This window comes from Prunus persica, chromosome G2 (genome assembly GCF_000346465.2).
Source record: "Prunus persica cultivar Lovell chromosome G2, Prunus_persica_NCBIv2, whole genome shotgun sequence".
NCBI classification, from domain to species: domain Eukaryota; kingdom Viridiplantae; phylum Streptophyta; class Magnoliopsida; order Rosales; family Rosaceae; genus Prunus; species Prunus persica.
Genome location: NC_034010.1, coordinates 14,999,330 through 15,012,878, shown reverse-complemented (window position 1 = coordinate 15,012,878; position 13,549 = coordinate 14,999,330). Strand labels below are relative to the sequence as shown.

Genomic DNA, 13,549 nt, shown 5'->3' with positions numbered 1-13,549 from the left:
CAGCTTTACCAATTAGAATGCTGCCACTCAACACTCGAGAGTCGTTTTGTTTTTTTCTATTTATTTTGTATTTCCATTTTGGCTTCTTACTCTCTCTCTCAGTCAGCCTCACTGTGTAGTAGCAGTAGGGTTTTGAAAAACCCCGAAACCTAATCTCTCGTCCTCAGTTCAGGTAATTCTCTCACTCTCTGTGCTTCTTTCGTTTTCCCAATTCTTAGGTGCTTCATTCTGACCCTCATTTCCAGATTTTTGCTTTTTTATCGCCATCTTTTGTGATTAGTCTGTTTGAGTTTACACATATCTTGTGGCAGTTTTAAATTCTTCAGTTCTCTGAAATTCATGTTTTTAATGTTGGGTTTTCTTGATATATCTCTCTTCTTATGTGGGTTGCTCTTGGCTGCTCTTGATGTTGATGTCTTTGGATTGTTTGCGTGCTTAAAACTGCGACCCTTTTGTACACACACATAAAACACACATGCTATGTTACTTTGTATATGTTGCTGATGCTCTATTTCTTCAATTAGTTACCAAAATCTGGCCCATATTAACTTGTGGCTATTTTAAAAATCATTCGGTTGATTTATTTATTTATTTTTTAGTACAAGCGATAGTCTAAAGTCTAAACTAGAGAGGGGTGGGGGATTTCTCACACACACACACACACACAATGAAGATGCCATGGGGGTTCAAACCTAAGACCACCAGTCTCCAAGTCTAGCCCCTTTTTCCACTGGACTAGACCCTGTTGGCATCATTGGGTTAACTTCTCTGGCCTCTCTGCACTCAAAAATCCATGGAGCTAGACCAGTGAGCTATTACGTTTTCTTCGAAGGTTGATTTAAGAAAAGATTCATTGTGCTACTTTATTATTGTGTATTTTATTTATTTATGATTTACCCTGTTTTCTTTGGGTTGTCGGAGCCCTCTTAGGTGAGAATTCTTGTTGGTGACTGTATGTTTTGCCAAGTTTCAAATAAATTGTAGGAAACAAAATAAGTTTGTATTTTGAACTCTCAAAACATCAATTCAAAATTATAATAAACCAGACTTTATAACTCTTGAAAAGTGAACTTACACTTCTACATTATGATCTTGTTTTAATACTCATATTTTGATTCTATTTTCAAGTTGCACGCAAATCATTCATGCCATATCCCCAACTGGTATATCCATGATAATTTCCTGAAGCACTGGGGCAACTTTTGGTTTCATTTGCTGGGGTTTTTGTTTGTACAAAAGAAATTTTTGTGTAAGTTTCGACATTAATATTTCCCCTTATCTCACTGTAGTCAATAGCATAAAGGTAGTATAAGATTTTCTTTCTTTTCCTTTCATCACCCATGATTTGTTTGAGCTTTCCATATTGACTGATGTGCTTGTGTATAATAGTACATTCAAGGTCATTTTATTCTGAAAGGGAAAGTAAGACTTATGATTCAGGAGCCATGGTGATTGTGATGACGAGTCATCATTGTATATCTTTGAAACGTTATTTACCCAAATGATTAAAGTTATATATTTTTCCAGTTTGGTTCTTTTTAAAGTTCAGTGTTGGCTTCACTTGTCTTTCCTTACTACTTGATTTGTTGTATCTCACTCAATTCTTTTGTTTTTTGTTTGTCTTTGAATTTATTTTATTTTAATGATTCCTGACTACCATTGTTGTTCAGAGCATTTATCCTCCTATTAATAATGTTGTCCTTCTGTTAAAATATGAAACAGATTCGTTATTAGAAGACCCTATTTTTGGACATTTGCATGTTGGATGCCATTTGTGGTTGAGAGACATAAGTATTCATGTAGTGCCTGCTTTGATCCTTTATTCTAATTACTTAGACATCATCCAAATATCCAAAATACAAATAAGATTTCACAAGTGGCAAATGTTTTTTTTTTTAATGTAATGTTTTTTGTATTAAATTGTTAGTGTCTGTTCGTTCATTAGATATTTTTAAATGCAATGTTTCTGTATCTCACATAGCTTACCTGCGTGTAGGTTTGAATTTCACAAGTGGCGAATGTAATGCATGCTATAAAGGGTGGCTGGGCAGGGCGTACATTTGCCCTGGCTAAAAACAATGAATCTGAAGGAAGGAAGTCCCGAATTCGGCGTTCAAAGGAGGAGAGGAAGGCAATGGTTGAATCCTTTATAAAAACGTAATCACATTATATGATTATAGTTTCTTTGTTTAAAATTGCTACCGTTCTAACTTACTGAGAAAAGGATGTAAAAATCACTAATCTGTTAACCAATATAGTTCTGAAGAAATCTACTAAGATTATGGGCACCAGTAATAAATTTGATCTTCTCCCGACCCTTTACACAGGATAATGAAATAAGAATGAATTCTATATTCCTGTATTAAATTATCTTAAATTGGAAGCTGTTGACCAAGCATTACCTCTCGTCCTGTGATTGTTTGTTTTTTGTACTACTTTATTCTTATTCAGCAGGATACCACACTGCTTTTGGATGTCTTTAAGTCATGGTCCGTTTTCTACATCTGTGTTTATTGCTTCTGGATGAGCTTATGACCAACTTTGAAGATATATGCTTCTTTCCGATTGATTGCCACCCAAATTGTTTGATGTACAGTGCTTTGATATTTTTTATTTTACCTGTAAGAATAAAGAAAATTTATTCTGTCTGACCACTCTTTTAAGGACTTTTTATTTTTATGTTTCTCAAGTTCAGGTCAATGAACAGGAAAAGCTAATAGTAACCTTGATGTTTCATAGGAATAAAACATATAATTGTGTTGTACTTGCAATATTGTTTTGTTGGACCAATTTTTATAGGTATATGCAGTAGTACTGTTGCCTGTTACAAGCTTGAGGGACTATTAGGATATAATAGTGCTACTGTTGTATTTTCTTAGTCGTAAGATTTTTGAATATCTATTTTCCATTTGTGAATTTCTCAAGGAAGCAGATAACTGCAACCTGTTTAGTGATCTTGCTTACAGGTACCAGAAACTAAACAATGGGAGTTTCCCATCACTTAATCTGACCCACAAGGAAGTTGGCGGGTCTTTCTACACCGTACGAGAGATTGTCCGAGATATAATCCAGGAAAATAGAGTGCTGGGTCCTGCTAAGTTTACTGCAGAGGAGCAGACCATTGATCATTTCTTGGAACAAAATCCATTGGGTTCCATCGCTACAGAACCACCAAATACTCTGTCAATATCATTAAATCAATCTCAGTTTATCTCCAATCAAAATCAGGGTAGAATTGAAGAACTGGTTTTCACATCGGATGGGCATTTAGCTACACTTGAACGTCAGAATTTTGACAATGGGAAAATCATCAATGGTACTCAAGTTGAAGTGAATAACAAAGAGTTTGAACTGAAATGTACAGAGTTACGAGTAAAAGGACCAGTGGAAACAGAGAAGAATGTTGCTGAAGAATCTGTAGTTCATAATGGGGATTGTATCGGGCCTGAATATCAGATGGTTGACAATGGATTAATCAATGGTAACCAGGTAGATCTGAAAGACAAAAAAACTGAGGAACTGCCATGTACAGAGCTACAAACAATTGAACCTTTGGAAGCAGAGAAGAATGTTGAAGAAGTTCCGGAAACATCTAGGTCGAAAGTGACTCCTATAGCAGCAGATGTGATAGTGGAGACATTTCCATTAAAGCCGGCTAATGAGACAAGTGAGAGCTTGGATGGAAGGTTACAAGAAGTGACAGATTTGGCTATATCTACCGAGGATCGAGTAGAGGAGAATCTTTCAAGTCCATTGCTTGAGAACAATTCCGGCTCACTGGATGAGGAAGCATTAGGAAATGCCAGAGATCCATCACTTGAAAGCTCAAATTGCTCAACCTTTAACGATGGCGTTGTGCGTGAAAAAGGAAGCACAGACCTTAATGTCAAAGCACCTCATAAAGATGTTCCAACATCTGAGATCTTAGTACAGAGTCAGCTGACTGCTGGGCCTAAGGTAGTTATATTTTGAATGTCTATAGATTTTTCATAATTGTTCTCTTAATTATTAATATATAATTAAAAATGAAGGGTTGATATGGTCATGTATTTGCATTCTTGCAATTCATGATTGGTTGTGCCCTCAATTTTAATATTGTTAGTCTAGGTCTAGTAATGATGTTAACACTGCTGGTTGGAATTTGCTTCAACATTGTCTCTTAGATTGATAGTAAGGATTCAATTATCCATACCATATTGAGTGCAGAATTCTCTTTTGCTCTTAACAATAGTTGCTTTTGTTCAAATCATGTCGGAGTAGAAATTTCAGCTTCAAACTATTGTTACTGCATTTTTACAGGCTATCAAAGCTCCAGACAGCCTACATACGAACCATATAAATAGTACCGGTGGTAGTAGTGAGCTGTCAAAAACCAAAGAGGTGCTTGTGATTGAAGACGAAGTTGATGTTCAATCCAGCGGCAGCTCCCAGAAAGGAAGCAGCCCAACTTTAGACAGAATTAATCTGTAAGTATATGTAGTAAACCAACGGAGTGTTCGTTTTTTACTTACAGAACTAGGCAATTTAACATTCTTGTTTAGGATCATTAATTTGCCTGGTCGATTGTTTCTCTTGGCAGTGAATCATGGGAAGGGAGATCTCAAAAGTCGGCAAAACCAGAAGGTAACCCACTTTGGGATGTATTTAAAGCGTTTATAGACGCCTTTGTGAAATTTTGGTCTGAATGAACTTAAAGAGTGTAGTTTCAGTTTTTGTTACTGGTGAGTGAAACAAGGAGTTCTGTACCTGCCAGAGTAATTTGTGATTTCACTTGGGTTAATTGTGTGGTCTTTCTTAAGACTGGTTTTCTACTTTCCCATACTTAACATGACTCAAACATCTCATCATCTTTCCATCTGTAAATATATTTCTTCTTTTTTTTATCACAGCATCAGCTCTTCTACCAATTACCTCCTGAGCAACGTTACTATATGCAAAAAATTCAAATCAACGTCACTATATGCAAAAATTTCGAACTTTCTATGGCAACCGTGTTTGATCGAAAATGAAGATTATCAGGCAGATGGTTTAGATTGTGCTATAATTGTGAGTAAAATTCCTTATAAAATAATTACTGTGTGTTCTTTACATGTATGGTTCTGGTTTAGGTTTTTAGCACTCACTCAAAGTTGAACATCCTTAAAACTTTCCAAGAATTAAACTGGTTTTGAAACAAAACTAAATAGTTCTATTATGCCTCTACTCGGTCGAGGCTGGTTAAACCTGACTATCGGTACACTAGGAAAATCATCCAAAAACTCCATAATGTCAGAAACAATATTAGGACTGAGATAAAAAGCTGATTTCTGTAAATTTATTTTGTCACGGTCCATATTCAGCCTAAACTAAATCCAAAGAGGTGAGCTCTTATTTTACATGAACAAGCAATTAAGTCTTCAAGTCTGTTTCAGTAACTTCTTGTATTGGATTTGAATCCAACTTTTTAAACTCAAAAACAGAATTTGAGTTCAAAACTCAAAATTTGTTTGGTAGGTCTAGTTTTGAAAATCTAAACTCAAAACACTCAAATACTTGAAAACATAAAAAAAAAATCTGTTTCAGATTTTTTTTATTTATAAAAACTGTTTTCAAGTTGGATACAAAACAAGTTTTTGAGTTTTAAAACATGGATTTTAGAACTCCTTGTTTTTAAAGTTTTTGAGTTCATATTTTAATAGGATACTAAACAAGTTTTCGAATCTTAAAAATTGTATTTGAGAACTCCTTATTTTTAAGAAAAATTAAAGTTTTGAGTTCCCTACTTGAATAGGATACTAAAGACCCCTTTAGATTTCCAACTACCGGGATATGCAAAGATAACTTAATCAAACTCCAAAATATGAACATGAACACTTCCATTCCATTACTTACAACACACACACACAAAGCTTTAAAAATTCCTACTACAAGACATAATTACATAACTTCCATTTACATAGTCTTCAAGTATGGTGGCAAGAAGTCGCGGAGCCATGAATTAAGGAGTAATGAAAAGAAACAAGTTCAATTTATTTTAAGTGACATGGTCCAAAACGAAGTAGTTTTGGCTAGTTTTGCCTGCTACCCAGCATGCAGGACAAGCTTCACTCAGAAAATTACACAAACACCTGATGGGCATTCCTGCCCAGCCAACCAAAGATGCAAAGGTTAATATCCACGGTTGCCATGTGGTTTTTCGGAGATGGGAGGTGCAACTGCACCTCCTTGCGCCTATGTGGCTCAGCCACTGGTGACAAGGGATAATTCTTACTTTGAGCTGTTTGTATGGGCTTTTTCGTTCCGGCAGCTAAAGATAGGTCTGGGCTGCTGTAAAGTCCAAACGGGTGAACTTGCCCTTGTGTATGAGTTCAAGAATCAGACCTCAAGAGTGCTTCGAAAGGGTTGTAGAGCCTTAGGAAACACCTTAGTCTCCTTCACCAACAAAACCAACAGTTGCTTACAGATAAATATATGGCTTAGCTTGAGAAGCTTGTGGCATAGAAGCTAAGCATTCATGAGTTTAGCATCAAAAAGAGGGAGGGCTTGGATTTCCTATGAGAAACAAGGGTTCAAAGTAAAGGGAAAGGAATTTCAAGAGAATTTGTTGAGGAGAGAGAGAGGAAGAGATGAGGAAGGAGAAGTGGGTGGTTTGAGCAATATTCTGGCAGCTTGACGAAAGCTTCATCAGGCTCTGGAATGGCTTGCCAGAAGAGAAGATGGGAAAAGATGGAGGAATATGGCTCGAAATTTAAGGGTTCCAGGGATGAGAGGTGATGCTTGCTCTCTCTAGATGTGGTTAAGATGATGGGTAGGAGATGCCCTCTTTTATAGGTGCTGGAAGCTCCTTTTTCCCAAGAAACCCTAGTTAATTCTCTCCAATTTTGCCAAGTCTTCTCCTTCATTTCTCTTTTCTTCCTTCAATTTATCCTCATTTTTGTGAAATCATTCTCACTCCAAACACACAGAGACAAGATTTTTGGGAGCTCTAAAGCCTTCCCGCAGCTGTTTCAGTGGACATCTCCTATCTTTGGCTACCATCTTTCCTTCTTTCCTCCCTTATTTCATGGCAAAAGTTGGTAGAAGAAAGAAATGGGTAACGGCGTTGGTCTAAAAGGTGCTTTTTCTCCTAGCAACCTGCACGCACTAATATCCTTCGGTTTTTTAATGGTCTACCTTGAGGTTTGCTTTTGACCACGTGCTGGAGTCTCCCAGGCAGCCTGTATACATGAGTAACCCTTGGGTTTTGTCATGGTTTACTTTCAGATATTTTCTTGGTCATTTAGGCCTTTCTCTAGGGTGATGGGTTAGCCTACTAAGGGGATGGGCCAATTTTCTAAAGTAATGGGCTACATTTTCCTCTCTTTTATGCTTACCCACATATTTGGGCTTAAGAAATGGGCTCGAGTTTTGGGGCTCTCAAGCAGCCCAAAACTTCCATTTCTTAGCTCATCATACCACAACCCACTCAGCAAGCCCCTGCCATTTGCGTCGCTTGGGCCCACTTAAGCTTGTAGTGTGGCTAGGTACAAAAATAAGGGTTTTCTGCTTGGCATTGCATGTCGATTGGTGTGCTTGAATTTTATCATTTTTGAAAAGGGATATGATGCTTGATGGGATAATTAGCATGGGTTCGTAGAGCTAGTGCATTTTATAGGCTCATTTCAATCCTTAGCGTGACGGATTACATATTTATTTGGCATGGCATGTGGATCGTGACTCATGCGAGCGTGTATGACGAACTTTCGCGTGCTCAAATTGAATTTCTCTTTAGCAAAGTATCGCACTAGACTTGGAATATATTTGAACCCAACTCTTGAATTCTTTGGGCCTCAACACTGTTAAAGCCATACAAGTGATGCAATCTCATTGAGGTGGTCATTTTGAGCTGTTAACAAATTCTCCACATAATAGCTCTAGGTTATTTAGTAATTGGGATTTTTAATTTTTTTTTTTTTTTTTTTTTTCATATTGGGCTAGACCTCATCGACGGTATAAATTTAATCTTTAGTTTCTTTTTTTCATTTAAAAGGAAATCCTGTTCTCCAAAAAAAAGATTTGAGAATTAACATATACTTAATAGTCCTCATAAGAGCGAGCCCAGCGCAGGACTCAAACCGGGTGAAAGGGCCCCTAGGCGAGCCCGAAGTCGCTCCAGCGCGAGGAAGACAGCCCGGGCAGCAGCTGGGTCCCACGACCCCGGGCAGGCCCAAGGGCAACTTCAGCCTGGGCTTGAGCCCAAGTTGGATGACGTAATGCTGACGTCAGCGCACGCGGAATTTAAATTTTTTTACCTTTGGCGCGTGAATTACACGCGCCAACGGTAAAAAAAAATTTTAACTTCGTGCGATGACGTCAGCCCTGACAGCAACCAACGGTAAAAAGCCACATGTCGCGCCAGGGACGCTCCGATGGATTTTTTTCCAGAAATCTGATGGTCCTCATTTTTTTTGCTAAAAAAATTCTGAAAAATTCTGAAATTTTTTTAAAAAAATACCAAAAAATTCTGTATTTTTTCCCTATAAATACCTAACCATTTTATTTACTTTTCACACAAAATCTTCATACAATTCTTCTCCATCCCCAATATTTTTTACTCTCCACTCACATTATTCACTTTCCTCACCAATTCTCCACACAAACTATTCTCCTTCCAATATTTCTTACTCTTCACTCACATTTTTCACTTCCCACACCAATTCTTCATACAAACTCTTCTCCTTCCAATATTTTTTATCCTCCACTCACATTTTTCTACTACTTTCCATTTGTATAAAAAAAAAAACAAACAAACAAACAAACAAACAAATGGCATCTTCTGTCGAAACCGGGAGTTCGTGGTCAACTCAGGAAGATATTGCGTTGTGTCACTCTTGGGTGAACATTAGTCATGACCCTATCACGGGCAATGAGATAAAGTTCCATCATATGTGGAGCAAAATTCATGGAGAATTTTGTCAAAGATCGGATTCCATTCGGACCGAAATGGCGTTGTCTAGTAGATGGAAACTTCTAAATAAAGAGTTAGGCAAATGGAGAAATGCCTTGACAAAAGTAAGGGAGAACATTCGAAGCGGTCAAAATCTATCCGATGAGGTAAAATATTTATAATACCATTTTCATCAATTTAATGTAACTTTTTTTTTTTTGGCATATTCTATTTCTTTTTCTTGCATAATTTTTTTTTTCTTTTTGCATGTCCAATTTGTATATATTTTCTTGCATAATTAATTTTATTGTTGCATTTCAAATTAGTATAATTTTCTTGCATAATAATTTTTTTTTCTTGCACTTCAATTATTTATTTTTAATAGATCATACAAGCACAAATGTGGTTCGGTGCCATGGGGCAAGGCAAAAAAAGTTTCGTGCATTTTCAATGTTGGGAAGTTGTGAAGGATTGTTCGAGATTCAAAATTATTCCCACCGGTCCTTCGGTTGTGTTGAATGAGACGCCACTCCATGATTCACCATCAACCGATTCACCATTGGACTCTCCAATGGAAACGGAGTCACCACTCCTACGTCCGCCGAGACCGATTGGGAGAAAGGCGGCAAAGGCCAAGAGAGGGGGCACTTCGAACAATGAATGTATACAATTATTGGAGCAAATAGCTAAGAACACCTCACTAAGAATTGAGAGAGACTTGAAAAAAGATGAAGTGGACAAGGCACGAGAGGAAATATTTGCAATTCAACAGCAGCATGCACAAGAAAAAGACATGGATGATAAAGAGATGAAAATTATGGTCATGGATACGAGCCATATGTCTCCTGAAACAAAGGCATATTGGAAGCATAGACGAAGGGATGTGATGAGAAGAAGACTTTTCCATGACGACGGACCTAGCAATACGGATTGGTTAAATGATGAAAACCATTAGGTTGTATTGAAACACCTTTGCCATATGTTGTATTGTTGTATTGTTGTATTATCCTTTAATTTGTTGTATTGTTGTATTGTTGTATTATCCTTTAATTTGTTGTATTGTTTCCTTTTCATTAAATAAACAAAGCATTAAATAATATGACTATTTATTAAAAATATTTGAGCATCAAAACAAAGATTAATTAAAATCAAACCTTAATTTATTGTAAACAACACACAAAACAAACCATACACAAAAGCATAATAATAATAAAAAATAAAGCATTAATTCCAATAAAACAACACACACAAAATAAAGCATAATAAAAAACAAAGCATAATTCCAAACAAAGCACTAATCTTGACTTCATCCATTGTGATTGCCTTTCATCTCCCACAAGTGCTCGATCAAGTCAACTTGACGTCTCTCGTGAACATATGAAGATTGCATTTCTTCATAACGATCAATCATGGGGTTGTTGAATCGACCATCCCGAACTAACGGTTCGGGCTCCATTGGTAGTCCATTTGGTCCCATCGGCCTTTCATATATTCTTGTCAATGCCGTGTTCATGGGATCGGGTTCAAACACCTCTGGAGCATCGTAGTCATACTCATCCTCCACAATCATGTTGTGGAGGATGATGCAAGTCATCATAATACTCCTCAACACCTCTTCGTCTAGCATTCGAGCAGCACCCCTGATAATTGCCCAACGAGCTTGCAAGATACCGAAACACCTTTCCACGTCTTTTCTGTAACCTTCTTGAAAGGAAGCAAAGCTTCTTTCCTTCTCGAATTGGGGATTCGGAATTGTTTTCACGAATGTCGTCCACCTAGGATAAATTCCGTCGGCAAGGTAGTACGCACCAGAGTATATGGTATTGTTGATTTGGTACGTGACCTGGGGGGAATGACCTCGCAATACCTTGTCGAACACCGGGGATTGACCAAGGACATTCAGGTCATTCTGAGATCCGGCAACCCCAAAGAAGGCATGCCAAACCCAACAGTCGAATGAAGCTACGGCCTCCAAGATTATACTTTTTTGGCCCTTTCGATTCCCGTAGTCTCCTTGCCAAACAGTAGGACAATTCTTCCACTGCCAGTGCATGCAATCAATGCTTCCAATCATGCCTGGGAAACTTCGAGCCTCTGCTTTTTGTAGCAACCTTTGCAGGTCCCTCGGCGTGGGTTTGCGAAGGTACTCCCTCGTGTACAAATTTTCCACTGCATCACAGAATCTCACCAAACACTCTAGGATAGTTGATTTTCTCATCCTTACAATCTCATCCACCTGCTCTGCAGATGCCCCATAAGCAAGCATCCGCAAAGCAGCTGTAAGTTTTTGCTCCGGGATAAGACCCACAACTCCAACAGCATCATGCTTTCGAATGAAGTATGTGTCGTAATTACAAATATCATGCATGATTTTTTGAAACAAATGTGGCTGCATTCTATATCTCTCTTGAAACTTATGAGCAGGATATAACGAATTTGGGATAAAGTAATCCTCCAAGAGATTCTTACCTCCAGACTCTCTACGTCTGTCCTCATTTGGGGCACGAGGACGACGGTGTTGTCTTGATTGATTAAGCATACACACCGCTACTGCAAGCATTTGTTCCTCTTCTTCATCGGCGCCCCGATCTTCTTCAGTACGTCTACGCCGGATTTCTTCCCTTTCTTTCTGTTGCCTCTCTAACACCCTCCTCAAGTTTGACATTGAGAGTAGAATGTGTTTTGTAAAATCTGAGAAATGAAGGAATAGATAAGAGAAGGTGTGAGAGGTATGAGGCCTCTGGTGTAGTTTTATAGAGAGATTCAGAAGATAAAGATGACACGTGGCACAATTTTAGAGGATGAAAATCTTATCTGAAATCTGAGATTATCATTTAAAAAAAAATATCTGAAAATCTTATCTGACAGAGATGACACGTGGCACAATTTTAGAGGGTGAAAATCTTATCTGAAATATGAGATTATAATTTTTTTTAAATATCTGAAAATCTTATCTGACATAGGACACGTGGTACAATTTTAGAGGGTGAAAATGTTATATGAAATCTGAGATTATAATTTTTTTTAATGAATATCCGAAAATTTTATTTGGAATAAGACACGTGGCAATCGGAATTCTCATCCGAAAATCTTTTCTGAAAACAATGGACACGTGACAACCAAAAATATTATCCGAAAATTTAATTACAAAAGATTATCAAAATTAATGGTTTAAAGTATTAAAAAAATAGGAAATAAAGTACAATGAATAGTATTTACCCTAGACTTAGCCCTCATGGGTGGAACCACAAATGGCAAGGCTGCCACTATTCATATGAATAGTGACAGCCCTTGCTTGCCCTTGCCTTAGACTTTGCCCTTATGGGTGGAGTTGCTCTAAAAGGTGAAAGAAAAACCTGACATATGCACAATACACTAAATGAACACAACGAGTAAAAAAGTGTGGCAAGCTAAGGGCATTTTGGTATTCTACTATAATCCAAAATTTAAAATTTAAAAACAGTATTTGAGTCCAAGACCCAAAAAAATCTATTTGTTATGCTCAGTTTTGAAAACCCAAACTAAAAAATATATAAACACTTCAAGACAAAAAAAATATATGTTTTTCTTTAGAAGCATTTTCTAGAAACAGTTTTCAAGTTGTCTACCAAACAAGTTTTTGAATCATACAAAATAGATTTTAGAACTCCTTGTTTTCAAGAAAAATCAAAATTTTTGAATTTCTTACTCAAATAGAATACCAAACGCTCCCAAAAAGAAAAATACTAGCTTGCTACGTCATAGACTCAGAGTAAGACAATTTCAAAAAAGAAAATATAATACATAAACCACGGTGTAGCGATCTCCAAAATCATTTGGACAGTAGTTGACTTATCTCTTCTCTATGTTTTTTTTTCCCCCTTCTTTACATGACAATCATGGATAAAATCATTTTATAAAAAATCGCATATCCCCGTTTTGAGCAAAGCAAGAGAGCAGATATCGATACATCATTCATGCATGCAGACAGTAATAGATATATTATTAATTTATAAATAATAACTACTCCATTAATGTGAAAAATACAAATCACCACCTGAGTTTTAAATTCTAATCCAGTCAAAAGCACTCAATAAATTAACTTTAATTAAATAAACGAAAAATAATTAGATAGAAGAAAGAACCCTGATTTCATATATAAAAAAAAGTGTATATATATATGTAGAAAGGTGTATTACTATATATATATATATATACATATGTGTACATATAAAAAGGTATAATACTATATTAAAAGGGGAGATAAAGACTCTAATTCTTAAGCATATATCTTTACCTTGACATGAAGAATAAAGTGGTGATTAACGAGGTCAGATTTGGAATGTTGTTGTCTGGTTTACCTCACGATAAAGCTTCCATAGATTTGATCTTGATTTAACTCTATCTTACCTAGATGTATATTGTAAATGATTAAATGTATTTATAATTATATATATACGAGAGGTGATTATTAAGAGCATCAACTTTCTCTTTATACAAGCAATATTCGGTGAAGTAGAATCAAAACTCAACCGCTCGACCAATCAAAGTTATATTTTATAACCAATCAAAGTTTACATAAAAACTTATACAATCCCTACCACAACCAACAATAAAAACACAAAATTTTGGATCTAAACTCATCCAAATTTTAATTGTTAAGAT

At 36.6% G+C, this 13,549-nt stretch overlaps 1 protein-coding gene across 1 annotated transcript; it reads left to right on the top strand.

Annotated features, from left to right (window-relative positions):
- Nucleotides 26–4,907, top strand: LOC18785198. The gene is made up of 5 exons (XM_007220717.2): nucleotides 26–172; nucleotides 1,997–2,157; nucleotides 2,967–3,957; nucleotides 4,300–4,466; nucleotides 4,580–4,907. Exons 2-5 carry the CDS (start codon nucleotides 2,024–2,026, stop codon nucleotides 4,686–4,688), a joined length of 1,401 nt encoding a protein of 466 aa, XP_007220779.2. The 5' UTR covers nucleotides 26–172; nucleotides 1,997–2,023; the 3' UTR covers nucleotides 4,689–4,907.